The sequence below is a fragment of a genome, unplaced genomic scaffold, assembly GCF_019419815.1.
Source record: "Pyrus x bretschneideri cultivar Hongxiangsu unplaced genomic scaffold, Pyrus_bretschneideri_v1 Contig5, whole genome shotgun sequence".
NCBI classification, from domain to species: domain Eukaryota; kingdom Viridiplantae; phylum Streptophyta; class Magnoliopsida; order Rosales; family Rosaceae; genus Pyrus; species Pyrus x bretschneideri.
In genome coordinates, this window is record NW_025999787.1 from 5957631 (window position 1) to 5971671 (window position 14041).

General features: G+C 34.5%; 1 protein-coding gene across 1 annotated transcript; it reads left to right on the forward strand.

Moving 5' to 3' along the window:
• Positions 1–721: 721 nt before the first annotated feature.
• LOC103948917 (WUSCHEL-related homeobox 3-like) lies at positions 722–3609 on the forward strand. The gene is made up of 2 exons (XM_009360006.3): positions 722–1276; positions 2852–3609. The coding sequence occupies exons 1-2, from the start codon at positions 836–838 to the stop codon at positions 3146–3148; spliced, it is 738 nt and encodes a 245-aa protein (XP_009358281.1). The 5' UTR covers positions 722–835; the 3' UTR covers positions 3149–3609.
• The last annotated feature ends 10432 nt before the right edge of the window (positions 3610–14041 follow it).

Consider the following 14041-nt stretch of genomic DNA (forward strand, 5'->3'; position numbering starts at 1 on the left):
TGAAAATTTCGCCTAAAATCTGAACAGTCACGTTTTGGACCCTTAAACTGCTCCAAAACCGGCCCAATGTCGTTGGATTTAAGGTTTGGAATATTCTAAACACTTCTCCAGAAGGCTACGAACCCATGAGAGGTCATCTTGAGTTCTAAAAACGCAATTTAAGCCTAGAAACATTATTTTCCAGCACTGCGCACTGCTACTTTATTCCATCACCAGAAAATAACCGCTTTGTAGAAAAATCCTAAATTTTGACACGAACACGCCAAGAGACACACGAACGTCCTCCAATTTGAATTACTTCAACATTCATCCGTTTGATCATGTTTTGCTCCAAAGGAAGTCGAATATCCTATATTGAAAATATAAATCAAAGTATCAGAATTCTACCAAAATAATTACCAAAACATACTAAGAATAGGGTAAAATATATAATATGAAATTGACTCATCAACTTATCTTTACAATTACTATAAATAAGCAAATCTAAACGGCCATCAACTTTTATTCATCAGACAAGGTTGTCTGTGTCTGATTTTTGACGAGATTAATTTACTCCACTGTGTTTTGCTAGAGAGCAAGTGTTGGATTTTCATTCGATGTAAATCAATCATAAATTGTCCTACACTGTGTCTACACAGTGTGGCTTCCCACCAAATGAATGTTATTTTCATGGTAAATCTAAAATCCAACACTGTGTTTACTTTCTCTTTGTCTATCTATTTATACCTCTCCATACTTCAACCCTTCACTCCCCACAGCCACACCAAAAACCCTACTTTAGTTTCCCTGTGTACAGCTACCACAAACCAAGTCCACAATTCAAGAAAAACCGATTATGTCCCCTGCAGCTAACTCATCATCATCATCATCAAGATGGTGCCCTTCCCCAGAGCAACTGATGCTCCTTGAAGAGATGTACAGGGCTGGAATCAGAACCCCCAATGCCTCTCAAATCCAACACATCACTGCCCAGCTCTCTTCCTATGGCAAGATTGAGGGCAAAAATGTGTTTTACTGGTTCCAGAACCACAAGGCAAGGGACAGACAGAAGCTTAGGAAAAAGCTTTATGAGCAACTGCAGCAGCAGCAATTACTTTATCACCATCATAATTACCATAATTACCGTAACTGCCACTATGAGCAGCAGCTGAATCAGCAGACCTTTCTTGGTTACCTTGAGTCCCCTCCTCCTGTCCCTTCTGCTCTTCATCATAAGCAACTTTCTACTTGTCATCATCACAATAACTACTCATCGACTGGGTTTCTTCCTCCTCAGGTTATAATTATATAGATGTGTGCGTATATATTCATCTCTTGATTAAAAACTTATGCACAATGATGAGATATTTACCAGTAGTGGAAAGACAGAATATTCTTTCTTTCTTTCTTTTTTTCTTCATGTTTAAAATCATTACCTTATTATTGCTTTGGGTCAGTATTGTTTTAGCTTAATTACTGTTTAAAGTTAGAAGTACAAGGAATTTATTAAATTTACTAAATTATTAAATTTAAACTTGGTACTACCAGTCTACAATTCATCACCCTTTTAAAGATCTAACAGCAAAAAATTCTTATGTTAAAAATCCTTTTTTTTTTTTTTTTTTTGTCAGACTAAAACATCCTATATATCATACCGAAAAAAATCGGCCACTATATTTATCATATAAGACAAAAACATTAGAGGAGAAGTATGGAAAGGTAAAAACTGTTTTTCTAAAATGAACTTGTACTTGCCTTTTTTTAGGTCTTCATTAAATATACAACTATATAAGTACAGTGTCTGTTTGTATAGTGTTTGTGGTAATAGAGTAAACATAAAACTCTTAACTTTAATCCTTAAATAATTTTATTTTTAGATAAATGCCTGGTATAAGATTATAATTATATACTGATTATAGTCCTTAGATATAATCATATAAGTTAACATTTTCAAATTAATCAATTTATTTTATTTTATTATTATTATTACTATGTTACATGTAACCGGTTATCTTTCAGTCGCAAACATATAAACATAAAATATTTGCATCAAAATTAATGGACCTAAACTATCGTACCTCTTTTTGTTTAATACAAATGGACCTAAACTATCGTACCTCTTTTTGTTTAATATATGCAAAACTTTGTCATACAAATGAAACTAATGACTAAGGTCCTGAGCAAAATATTTGTACCTAAACTAATTGGACCTAAACTATCGTACGTAAATATTGTGCAAACAAAAATTTACCATACAAATGGAAATCCCCAGTCACTTGAACCTGGAATTGTATTTGTGCCATAAATATGGGGTTAATTGATTATAGAAATTTCTTTTGTATTTGAGAATTGACCTAGCATTACTGACAATAGGTAAGAAAAAATAGCAAGCTTGTAAATACATAATAGCAAAACCTATGGAATTCATTGCAGATGGTGACGTTTTTTAAAAGAAGGATTCAAGAATCTAAGAATCATCTTATTTAAACCCTAATATCTAAAATCCCCCTTAAATTTACAAAGTAAAGGAATAATTAACAATTTTTCTGTTCAAGGTAATACAATATTTTCATTAAAGAGCGAAACAAATTTGTATACATAACAATATGCATGGTGCACAAACTGTGACGTCAATAAAACCGTGTTGCTAGAACAGTCAACTTGGATTGAAAGAAAAAGAGTATCACGCACTAAGACATTGATCTTTATTGTCCTCTAACTAACAAGTGTACAATAAAATCAACACAAGTTTTTTACCAAGTAAAAAACACCAGAATACATAATTCTTGTCCTTAATTTCTCTCATTTTGCTACTAATTTTCCTTTTCTTGAAGCTATTTTAACTATATTTTTTTTTTCCTTATTGGCATAGGTGGGAGTTGAAGATGCCTTGATAAACTACACCTGGAAGATGGAGATCCCAGAGAAGGTGGAGAGGGAGAAGTCCGTGATGAGTATGTACGGTCATGAGTGGATGATGATGATGATGAATGTAAGCCCACCATCCCCATGTTGCACTAGTTCAAGCAGCAGTACTACCACTACTACTACTTCTACACCACCACTCAAGACCCTTCAACTCTTCCCTATTACTGCCACTGATCTCAAAGAAGAATCCACACCCTCCCGCAGTGCTCTGTCTTCCTCCACCCTCACAGAAAATCACTAAAAAGCCGTACTACTACTGCTGCATTTGCATCTGCATCTGCATTCATCTCTCTCTCTCTCTCTCTCTCTCTCTCAATCACTTGTTTGGTGTCTTAGTTTCTGCTATGTGTTTTCTGTGTTCTTCTTCTGCGATGTGAAAGATCTCAATTGTCCAATGAGTAGTACTACGGTTCTGGGTCCTATACTTATTTTAACCTCTCAATTTCAAACAAACGTCGATTATTTATTTGCACTATTACTAGCTAGTTGTACTATATATAGTGCAATATTGCATGCAGCAGAATTGTATTTTGTTTTCAAGTCTTAGCTTGTCTGTTGTGTGTACCTTAAAGCTGACATATTGCACACCCAGTACGTGAACTGATCACTACATGTTGTATCTAGTCATGTAGAAGTCAGCTTTTTATTAGTGTTTACTTGGTCTGGACCTTTCGAACAAGTCAATGCAACACATTCTGTCTATTATATGTTTAAATTTTGCAAGGATTTTTTTCATTTTCTAAACTTTTTTTGTGCTTTCTTTTAATATTGGGAGAGGCAACTTGTTTAAGATGAAATAATAATTCTTTGGTTATGGCACCAAACTACGGATTATCTAAAGACTTTTAACCAATTTTTTACTTGAAGGAATTTTAACCATCGCCTCAAACATATTCTAGGGGTGTTTTAGCACTGGTCGAGGGGTGAACTCGAATAACTATACTGTTTGAGGGGGTCTCGAGTGACTATATTTTTAAATCTTGAAAAGTAAATGGCTAAAAATCCAATAATCTAAAAATATGGCTAAGTTTTCCAATGTCCCTCATAATGATCCCATCAAATTATAATGTGTGTGTTTTTTGCCTTATTTTAAAACTCTCATAAGTCAAACAAATTTTCACATTTGCTTGGTTAATTCAATCCCATCACTTGTTATTTGGAGAAACTCAAAAGAAAATGACTTATTTTCACATTTTCGCTTATATATAGTGATCCCATCAAATTAGATCCCATTTTTGGAACTTCTTCTCATAGGCACCTTTTTTAAGAGGAAAAATGTTGAATTTTTAATTAAAATCCAAGTGCTTTGCAAAAAAGTATTTAAAAGCATCTAGCTAGTGCTTCTTCATTAAGTTTAGAACTTTTTTTATTTTGTTAGAGGCTCTCAGATACATTTTTAATTGGCAGATTACACAGTAATCATCTTTTAAAACAGTCTCAAACAACTTATGCTACTATATAATTATATCTTGGGCTGCCTTTTATACACTACAGCCAAGTTTACCTATTCTTATAGGAAATGAAGTTAACAAAATACATATTACGTATATTTGCTCTAAATTAACTAATACACATGTTTGTGGACAACCAAAAAATAAACATTTATTTGCAACAATTATATAGTATATATGTAATTGGGTATTTATGACATACAGATTTATCTTGAACAATAATGGTTTATTTAGCTGCACTGTCAAGATTTTAGATGGGTCATTAGCTCATTACTATAACCACACCGATATTGTTTTCTAACTTACATTTTACTACTTGCACAACGTACACCGATGTGGATCCAAAATCAATATAAGTCATATTTAATTTTGTTGATTTCTGATATGAAATTTTTGTAATCTTCAACAAAGTGATCACGATCATATACATGAAGTTGAATCAATGAAATCGCCATAAAACTTTGCCAAACATAAGCTAAGGTCAAATTACCTCCATTTGTAAAATAAGAATCCTAATGATGGTAAGTGATCTTAGACATATATATTCGATATCACATGAGGCATTGTCACTGGAGTAATGTGAATCCCACACAGTCCTTGGCTGTTAGGTTACAATAATGTCCAATATTGGTGTCTAGACAAGAAAACGACATTCTATAATGCAGTTCAAACGAAGGCCCCTTTGCTGGAATGGACAAAACGACTCTACCAAATGATATGTCTGATGCCCTGAACGACAAAACAGACGATGCAAAAAGACATTTATGATTTATCTGATGCATGGAATGGCTCCAAACGATCTACTTGTTGCTTGATGACATGTTCTTTTCATCACAAAAACAAATAAAAATTGGAAAACAGTTAAAGCCATTTGTTATTATGTTAGATTCTATTTAAGTTTTGTTAAGTTGCTTGAAGGTCGATTCGAACTGTTAAGTAGAGAAAGATCAATCATGCACTACTACAGAAGGGGCTATCACTGCTAGTGTAAAAACCAACAAGAAACCCCAATTATTGTCAGATTTTTAGTAAAAATCCGACATCAAATCGTGCAATGTCAGATAGGAGAACCAACACCGTTTCTAGCATCACGAAAAGGGTATTGAAGTCGGTTAGTCCCCTTAATCTGCCACCAAGAAGCAAAGTAATATATAAAAAAAAAAAAAAACAATGTTGGTTAAAAGTGATATCTAACCTTACGTCGGTTAGAAGTGACGTTAAATTTTGACATGATGGCGGTCCTAACTGACTGTTGGGTTCCCAGGCTATACGGTGGTGGCTGCTGAATTTTTTGCAGTAACAATGTCAACAACTGCTTCTGTTCACTAATACAAAAAACACTTTGCATGACGCATGTCCTTCGTTGCATGCCAACCATCATGCCAAGGCAGTGAAAGCAGGGCTTGAGTGACGAAGAAGTAACATGCACCGCGAAAATACTTAGGGACATACGTCATGTTACTTCTTCGTCACGCAAACCCTTGTTTTTTGTTTTTTTTTTTTTTGGAAAAAATATTTTTTATTTATTTTTTAATAAATATTGTAATTAAATTCTAAACAATAATTAATGAACGAAGAAAAAGTATTTAATTATAAAATATATGAAAATGTACATACAAGATGTCTGAACAAAAAAATAAAAAACTACAAGTAGTCTTCTAAGTTTGATACATCAGGCTACTGGGTATCGGCTGGACGAAGTGGCTGGGAGGTCAAAGGTGGAGCAAGATCAGGTGCTGCCATCGGGATTTGGAGGCCGGACATCTGTAAGGCCGGTACAATAATACTCATCTACTCGCCCTGGGCCACAAACTGACCTTTTAGGGTTGTCACTTCCTTCTTCAGGGCATTGACCTCTCTTATGGTTGATCTGGAAAAGGAGGCACCCATTCACAATCCAGCAAATTTTCATAATCATAAAAATAATAGTTTTAAAATGAAAAAAAAAAAAAATACAACGTAGTGAGAATTAGAAAAAACTACCTGGCTGGAAGGCCCTATCCTTGACTCTGGATGCCGAGGAAGTGTGATCAAAAGGCTCCGGCTCGCGACGGCACCAGTGAGCCCGCCGTGCACTGAGCGGCTGAACCAACATTGATGACGTCGATGATATAGGCATCTGGGAAGCTGTAGAAGTAGCCTCAGTAAGGGATGTAGGCTCCCCAATCAATGGAGCACTCACGCCTAGACCAGTAGATGCTGATAATGCGAGATGAGCATTCGTCACACTCCGACGACGAGTGATCAACTACGACATCTATACATTTTTTGAACCATAAAAATATAACATTAGAAACTAATCCTTTCTTGCATTTGAAACTAATCAATTAGCAGCCAAAGTAATATCATATCCTTTCTTGCATTTGTTCATATATATATATAAAGCAGTAGTGCAACAGTAGAAACAATACTAATTAAAGATATCAACTATACTTTTAACCAATGGGATCATATGTTCTGTTTATGTGTATCTTGATTATTTTGGTCGCAATTGTGATGCCTTCTCTATGTGCAATTGAGCTCTATTTTATATTTTATTATTAAAATAAGTGCAGCAAACAAAGTGGCCATACAACACGCAAGTTAACATGATGAAAATCAATTTAATTTGTCGTATTTTTATTTGTCGTCTTTCATTGCAGATATCATGATAGCATGTGTAAGAAGCTTGAAGACCTCAAACAACTTTGATTATAATATGAAATTATTCCAAGAACATGCTAATACTAGAGTTTACCACACTATATGCTTAGACTGTGGCTAGATAGCCTAGTTCTCTGACCAAAATTAGTTCACTCTGAGACCCTGCAAGTATGGACTCCAATTAAATGGAGCTTGACTAGACACATTGTCCAAAGAGAAGAACCAAAACCAGAAGGTTTTCTGGATGAAAGGTTAACCAATATAATTAGTCGACTTCTTCATTAGCCAGCGGTTGGTTGAAGACCTTTACAATTTAAATATCCCATGCGACTACCTCACCGAGAATCCATGACAACAATCCAGGCATCCAATGCAACAAGAACCCAAGTGCATAACATAATTAGCAGTTAACCACCATTGAAAAGAAAAGTGAATTCGTCATTAAGCTATGGATGTAGGTGCATTACATCGTAATGCAATAATTAATTGTTATTTACAATCTTAAAGCAAGCAACATTCAATGTTTTCTGGGCAGAAAAGAAGAGAGAAAAAAATCCATATGCCACAAGGGGATTATACTACCCTACTTTTGTGGAGATTATACTACCCTACTCTGTTTATGATTCTTTGTTTCTATCTTTTTCTTTCTTTCTTATAACAGGTAAGAATACAGCGGGGAATTGCATGGCCCGAGGAAATTGATCAAGCTTTTTTTACTAACGTGATAATGATTCTTTGTTTCAAAAATATTAACCTCTTGAATATATTGTTGAACTAAAGCATCAGATTCTTTTGGGGTCTAAGTAGTCTCTATGAATCCTATGTTTTCATCTTTAGATTGTGAAAGAAAATGGGATACAACTTAGGTGACCATTGATGATAAATGTATTTTGAAAAGCAGCAATTTTTGGTTTCTTATTTCTTGACATGGAAGTGGTATTCATATCAAGATCCTTAACCGTAATGTTTAGCTTCGTAGTTGTGCATCCTTTAGTTGATCACCTCTTTTGCTCATCTTCTTGCAGAAATATTATCTTAATTACCGGATCATTGCAATAAACAGCATATGAAATTACCAATGATTTCGAAATGCAATGAAAACTTACCAGATGGCTTAGACCAACACTGTTTTAGCTCCTTGAAAGTTTCTAAGGTATCTCTTCCTCCTCCTCCTCCAGGAAATTTCTCCTGTATAAATCAAAAGATAAGAAAATCACACAATATCCCTGAAACCGATGCTCAAATCTATCTGCTGAAATTAGACAATGTAAACTTCATTAAAAAAAAAAAAAACTACATGAGACTTGAACTCTATGCAACTCTTCTAGAGCAAAAACGCCGAAAAGTGAAGTGTGCCAAATGACTGAGGGGGAAACATACACATCTTTTGGATAACAAATCAAATTCTTCAAGCAATAGAAATGTTTTGAATATTTTAAATCACATAAAAATGTCACTGCCTAGAAAATTTTCCTCAACTATTACAAAACTTTAAGTTTTGCCTCTCAATTTCGACCAAATGAAGGTTCATACTTGGAACTTAAAGTTCTTTTGTGTGTTATAACTAAATGAGTTTTGATAAATTATATGGTGAGATCTATGGCTGGTTGCAGAGGGTGAAGAATCCACCAATACCATTGAAGGACTTCACTAGTATTAAATCCTAACCCGAAAATTCAATTTAACACTAAAACCACCAATTTCTAATTTAATTTTCCAAATTGAATCTAATTACAATACCAAAATCTTCAAATTAAGGCATTAAAGCCTGATTCTAACCTTAGAAAGAAGAAAAATTAAGAATTAAGAAAAGATAGATACCTAATTCTAAGATGAATCTATGGCACGGTTTGCAGTTGGGAGTGGCTGAGATGAGCGATGGAAAGAAGCGATGAGTGAGAGGGAATGATGAGGAGGATGAGGACCAGCTGAGATGAGCAATGAGGAGGAAGGATGAGGATGAGCAATGAGGAGGAAGCTACGTGAAGAAGAGAGAGACCGAGTGAGAGAGAGGGAAGAGAGATCGACTATTTTTCAATTGCACGATTTACACCTCCATTTGGGAAAATTTAAAAAAAAACGCCAATTTTTTACATGGCGCGACACAGGTACACATTTTGACATCATGCAAAATGGTTTTGCGCAACGACCACATTGTGGCGTCGCGCCAGGTATTTTTTATTTTATTTTTAAATATTATAAAATATATTGAAAATGTGACTTTACTCCCTTCAAATTCAATTTTTTTTTAAATAAAACCCACAATAATATATTTTTCTAACAAAAACCCGATCCGAACTACAATAATAAATTCAAAGTTACTTAATAAATATACATACCATTAAATTTCTTAAGTGTTATATGTACAAAATAAATAAATTTAAATCTACTTAATAAATATATATACCATTGAAATTGATAGGATACGCATTGTACGAAACTAATTTCAACGATCCAACCGTCAAACTTGTTTGATATACTTCAAGATCACATATGCCAAAAATTGCAAAAAACAAACATTCAGATATCAAGTAACGGGACAAAACTTTTCGACGGTTATAAACGAAAAATCACGATTTAATGGTAGTTTTAACTTCGATTTTGATGATTTTTTACAGCTACCCCCTTGACCCTATATGAATACAATGAACTAATTCGATCTTCAATTTAAAATATTTACACTAGTGGATACCACAAAATCTTATGTTATAGTTAATGGAAGTATAAATAAACTCCAAGTGTTAGTGAATCTATTATTTTGATGGGATACGCATTCTACGAAACTAGTTTCAATGATTGAACTGTCAAACTTGTTTGTATATACTTTGAGATCGCATATGCCAAAAATTGCAAAAAACAAACATTCAAAGATTAAGTAAAAGGACAAAACTTTTCGACGGTTATAAACGAAAAATCACGATTTAACGGTAGTTTTAACTCCGATTTTGATGATTTTTTACAGATACACTCCTTGATCCTATATGAATACAATGAACTAATTCAATCGTTAATATGTTTCAAGGTGAGAGAAAGATGCACTACAACAAAAATGGGCTAAGAACACAATTGATTTGTGCCCTTCTCATTTTCATTGAGCACAAATATATATTTGTACTTTTTAAATTCCATTGAGCACCAAAATACCTCAAATGTGCCCTCTAACATAAAAGCACATTAGTTTGTGTCAGGTATTTGTACCTATTAAAATTTGAACACAAAACATTGTGTCCAGCTTGCATGTCAGAGATGGAATTTTTGTGCCCTCTATTTTAATATATTTAAACAGATACAATAAAGGCTTTTGTGCCGTCTATTTTAATATATTTAAATAAAAAAATATGTTTTTCTGTTCTTTACATTTACTTTTTCCTATTCCCAACTATTTTTCCCTATTCACAATTTGTGAAAATATCTAGTTGCAATCAACTTGAATTATTAGTGAGGCATTTATATTGACATTTGTGTGTTTTAGACTTTTGATCAAACTAGCTCCTTAAAATGTGGCACCATTTAGATTATCGTAAGCCCTTTTTTTTAATAAAATTACGTTAGGTGCCATTGCATTTAAATAAATGGACCACAATTCTTGAAAAACAGTGATTGATATTTCTATATTTCTGGAAATTAACTGTTTAAGTCATCAATATTTTCAAACGTCGTGTTTGGTTTTGTACATACATGTTAATAGTTGTCACATATTGTTCATGCAATTTTCTCTTTTTTTTTTCAATTTTATTCTCACATCCTACCATATAAATCAATGTACAAATGTCAACAAAATTATGAAAATGTACCCATAGTACCTATAAAACAAATGTACGTAATTTATTTGTAATACCTTACGTATTTTTAGATGTATGATTTGGTTATTCATTTTTGTATGATTATGTGGAACTCGTTGGAAAACAAATAAGATGGTGGGTAATTTCATCTTTTGTGGGACCTTCGAGTTCAAGACACTTGGTGATAAATATTATATTATATTTAAATAATATTTATCTTAATGAACGCGTGGTCATAAACGGATGTGAATTCGGAGTTAGAACGAGTAAGTTACGAATTTTTAAAGTTAGAAGGCAAAATGGTAATTTTGGGAGGGAGTATTCTAGAAGCCAAAGGCTTCTCCCATTTTACTTTCCTAGCAGGCTGATACAGCAGGGACCCACCCACGTGGGTCTTCACCCTTCCTACCTGCTCATGTATATATAATTATTTGTTGTATAGACACAGTTATGTATATAATTATTTTATAAATTTTCTGATCGGTTTTTGTGTACCGTGGGACCCACCCATGTGGGTTTTCACCCTTCCCCATGCTTCTATTCCTCTTTACATGCCATCACTCTTCCGTCTCCCTCTTTCACGCAATCTTCTCTCTACTTCTTCACATTTTTCTTTATCATCTCCCTCACCATCTCTGTGCTCACTGCACAAAAAACCGCAGCATCCATCTCCATTTAACTAGCCACTCCGGTGAACCTTGCCACCACCCAAACACTACATTGCCACCCTCGCTCTCTCACAATCTTTCTGTCTCTCCCTCTAGGCTTCTTCCTTGACACAGAAGCACATAAGCAATGACGGCGACAGAGCTGGCGATCTCCGATGAGGCAACTACCAGCGTCACCTTCCTCTCCTTAGTGCAGACTCCCCATTACCTTTTGCTTTTTGGAAATCGAAACCGATGCGACGAAATGACAAGCTCTGTCGCGGCTTGACTCCTCGGCGAGATTTTCCGTCGAATCCAGTATAAGTGAGTCTCGAAAACACCTTAGTTAGGTTCTTTAAGTTGTTTAGAGACGTTTTGCACTGCATGCCTGATTTGGTTAAGTTTGGATGTAGTTTCAACTCAAGGGGACAAATTCCCCAGATTTCCAGCGAGGGCTATGATTTTCAGGTTGATTTTAAGATATCACCGGCCACCCAATAGCGCTGAAGAAGGTAAAATTCGAATACTTACCTTTGTAGCTTTGTTTTAGCTTTTGAATTGTTGAAAATGGTTGTGATTTGGACCAAAATGGACTCTGAAACCCCCGGCGTGGCTGCAGGTTGCACTGTCGCTATGTGTGGCATTGTTGTGGATGGCGCGTGGAGCACAGGCGCCTCCACCGGAAGCATGACTGCCTGAAAGGATGAATATACGTTTTCAAGGATGATTATACGTTTTCAAATGTTTGTTTCAAATTGTAGGGTATTTCAAATTTGTTTTTTTTTTTTTTTTTTTATATTTAATTGATAGGGCACAATTACAAAAATTGTGCTAACGTGAATCTGAAATGGCATCTGACACAGGTGTTAGAATAGGGCACAATCTAAACCTTATTTATGCTCAACTTTTTGGGCACACATGGGCGTATCGTGCCCTCTAATCAAAGGTGACGCCTGTAGAGGGCACAAATACAAATATAGTTGCTGCATTGTTGCTATTGGTCTATGGGCACAATTATTGGTGCTTTTTGGCCTTAAAGGGCACTGATAATTTATTGTGCACAATGACCATTTTTGTTGTAGTGATGATTGAGGGATCATGGCAACAATAAGAATAGGGTCTCCTGTTTTGGAGCCAAGCACTGGTAATTTTTTGTCATCTTTACTTGCTACTACTCTATAATTAATCTGGTAGTGTTTTCATGAAATCATTTTTATTTATTGTGTTTTTGTTGATCTCATTTCATTTTTATGACAAATGTAATCTCTATAAAGCTAACTCCAAATCTTAGTATCTTTGATTTTGGTAATCTCTCATTCTCTAAAGCATTGTTAGTTGATTAGTATAGAACAAAAATAGAATTATGAAGATCTTACAGGTCAATTAGTTCCTATTTACCATAAGGCTGAGTTAAGAGCATTATCTACTAATGATGGAAGTTAGCCATATGTAGCTAGTTTTTGAAATGACTATCTAATCCATTATGGTTTATAGCCCTTTTCTCTTGTAGTGTTAGTCATCATGTGGGAATTAAGGATTTTGGTCTTATTGTTTTCCAGGAATGGTTTGTTTCGGATTGGGTTTTAATTAAATTTTGACATATCTTTGTTATTTACCTTACTTTCCTTGGCAGAAAATTGAACTATGCTGAACTAGAATTTGTGCACTTTGAGTATAGATTAATTGAGTGAGTTTGTTATTTGTTACGCATGGGATGGTACTCAATTTTTAATTTTTTTTCTCTTGTATCTCCATATGTTTCTAATAAATTTTTGTCGGATAAGTTACTTGCGCCCTCCAACCAATAGTAGCAGTAGCATGAGAGTCTTTCATGACCCAATTGGGTTTCATGTAGTCTTATTGTATATGATAGTGGGAGACTTGGATATGTAAGTTGTAGCCTTAATGTCAATGGAAATCTACTTATGCAGGTTGTCTTAACAACTTAAGACATGGATGACTAATTTAGTTAAGTGACTGTCTCATATCCAAATTGTTGTGATTTTGGATCATCGAATTGATCGAAGGAAGTAAGGAAATAGAAACAATTTGTTGTTGTTTTTCAAATTCTATCAAGTAAACTCGTAATCTTGTTTATTTCTAGTTTGTAGGTGTTTTTCCTTGTACGGATACCTCTGGTTGCATTTCTTCTATGGCATCAAGTTCCGAGTTAACTGATATGAGATTTCAGATCAAGCTTTTGTTAGATGGTTTCCTCAAATTGCAACAAGAGAATGAACAATTGAGAGCTCGATTGGATTTATGTAATGATGATGAAAATCTGTTCACAAAAATCAAGGCATTTTTTGCTGCAAGTCAAGAGAAGATCAACAACTCTACAGAATCTGATGATGATATTTCAGAGGGTGAAAATACTTATCTTGAGCTGGAAGAACATGATTTGGAAGAGGAATGATCTCCATATTGTGTCTTTTGCTATTAGTTTCAAGTATGCACATGGTACACCTTTTTTGTTAGCACATGGAGCACCTCTTTTGTTAGCACCTAAATGTGTCTTGGACTTGTCATTTGTTAGTACCCAAGATGTCTATATATAGGTGTTACTCTTCTTGATTATTATGGCTTAGACTTCTCTTTTGTTGGTACCTCA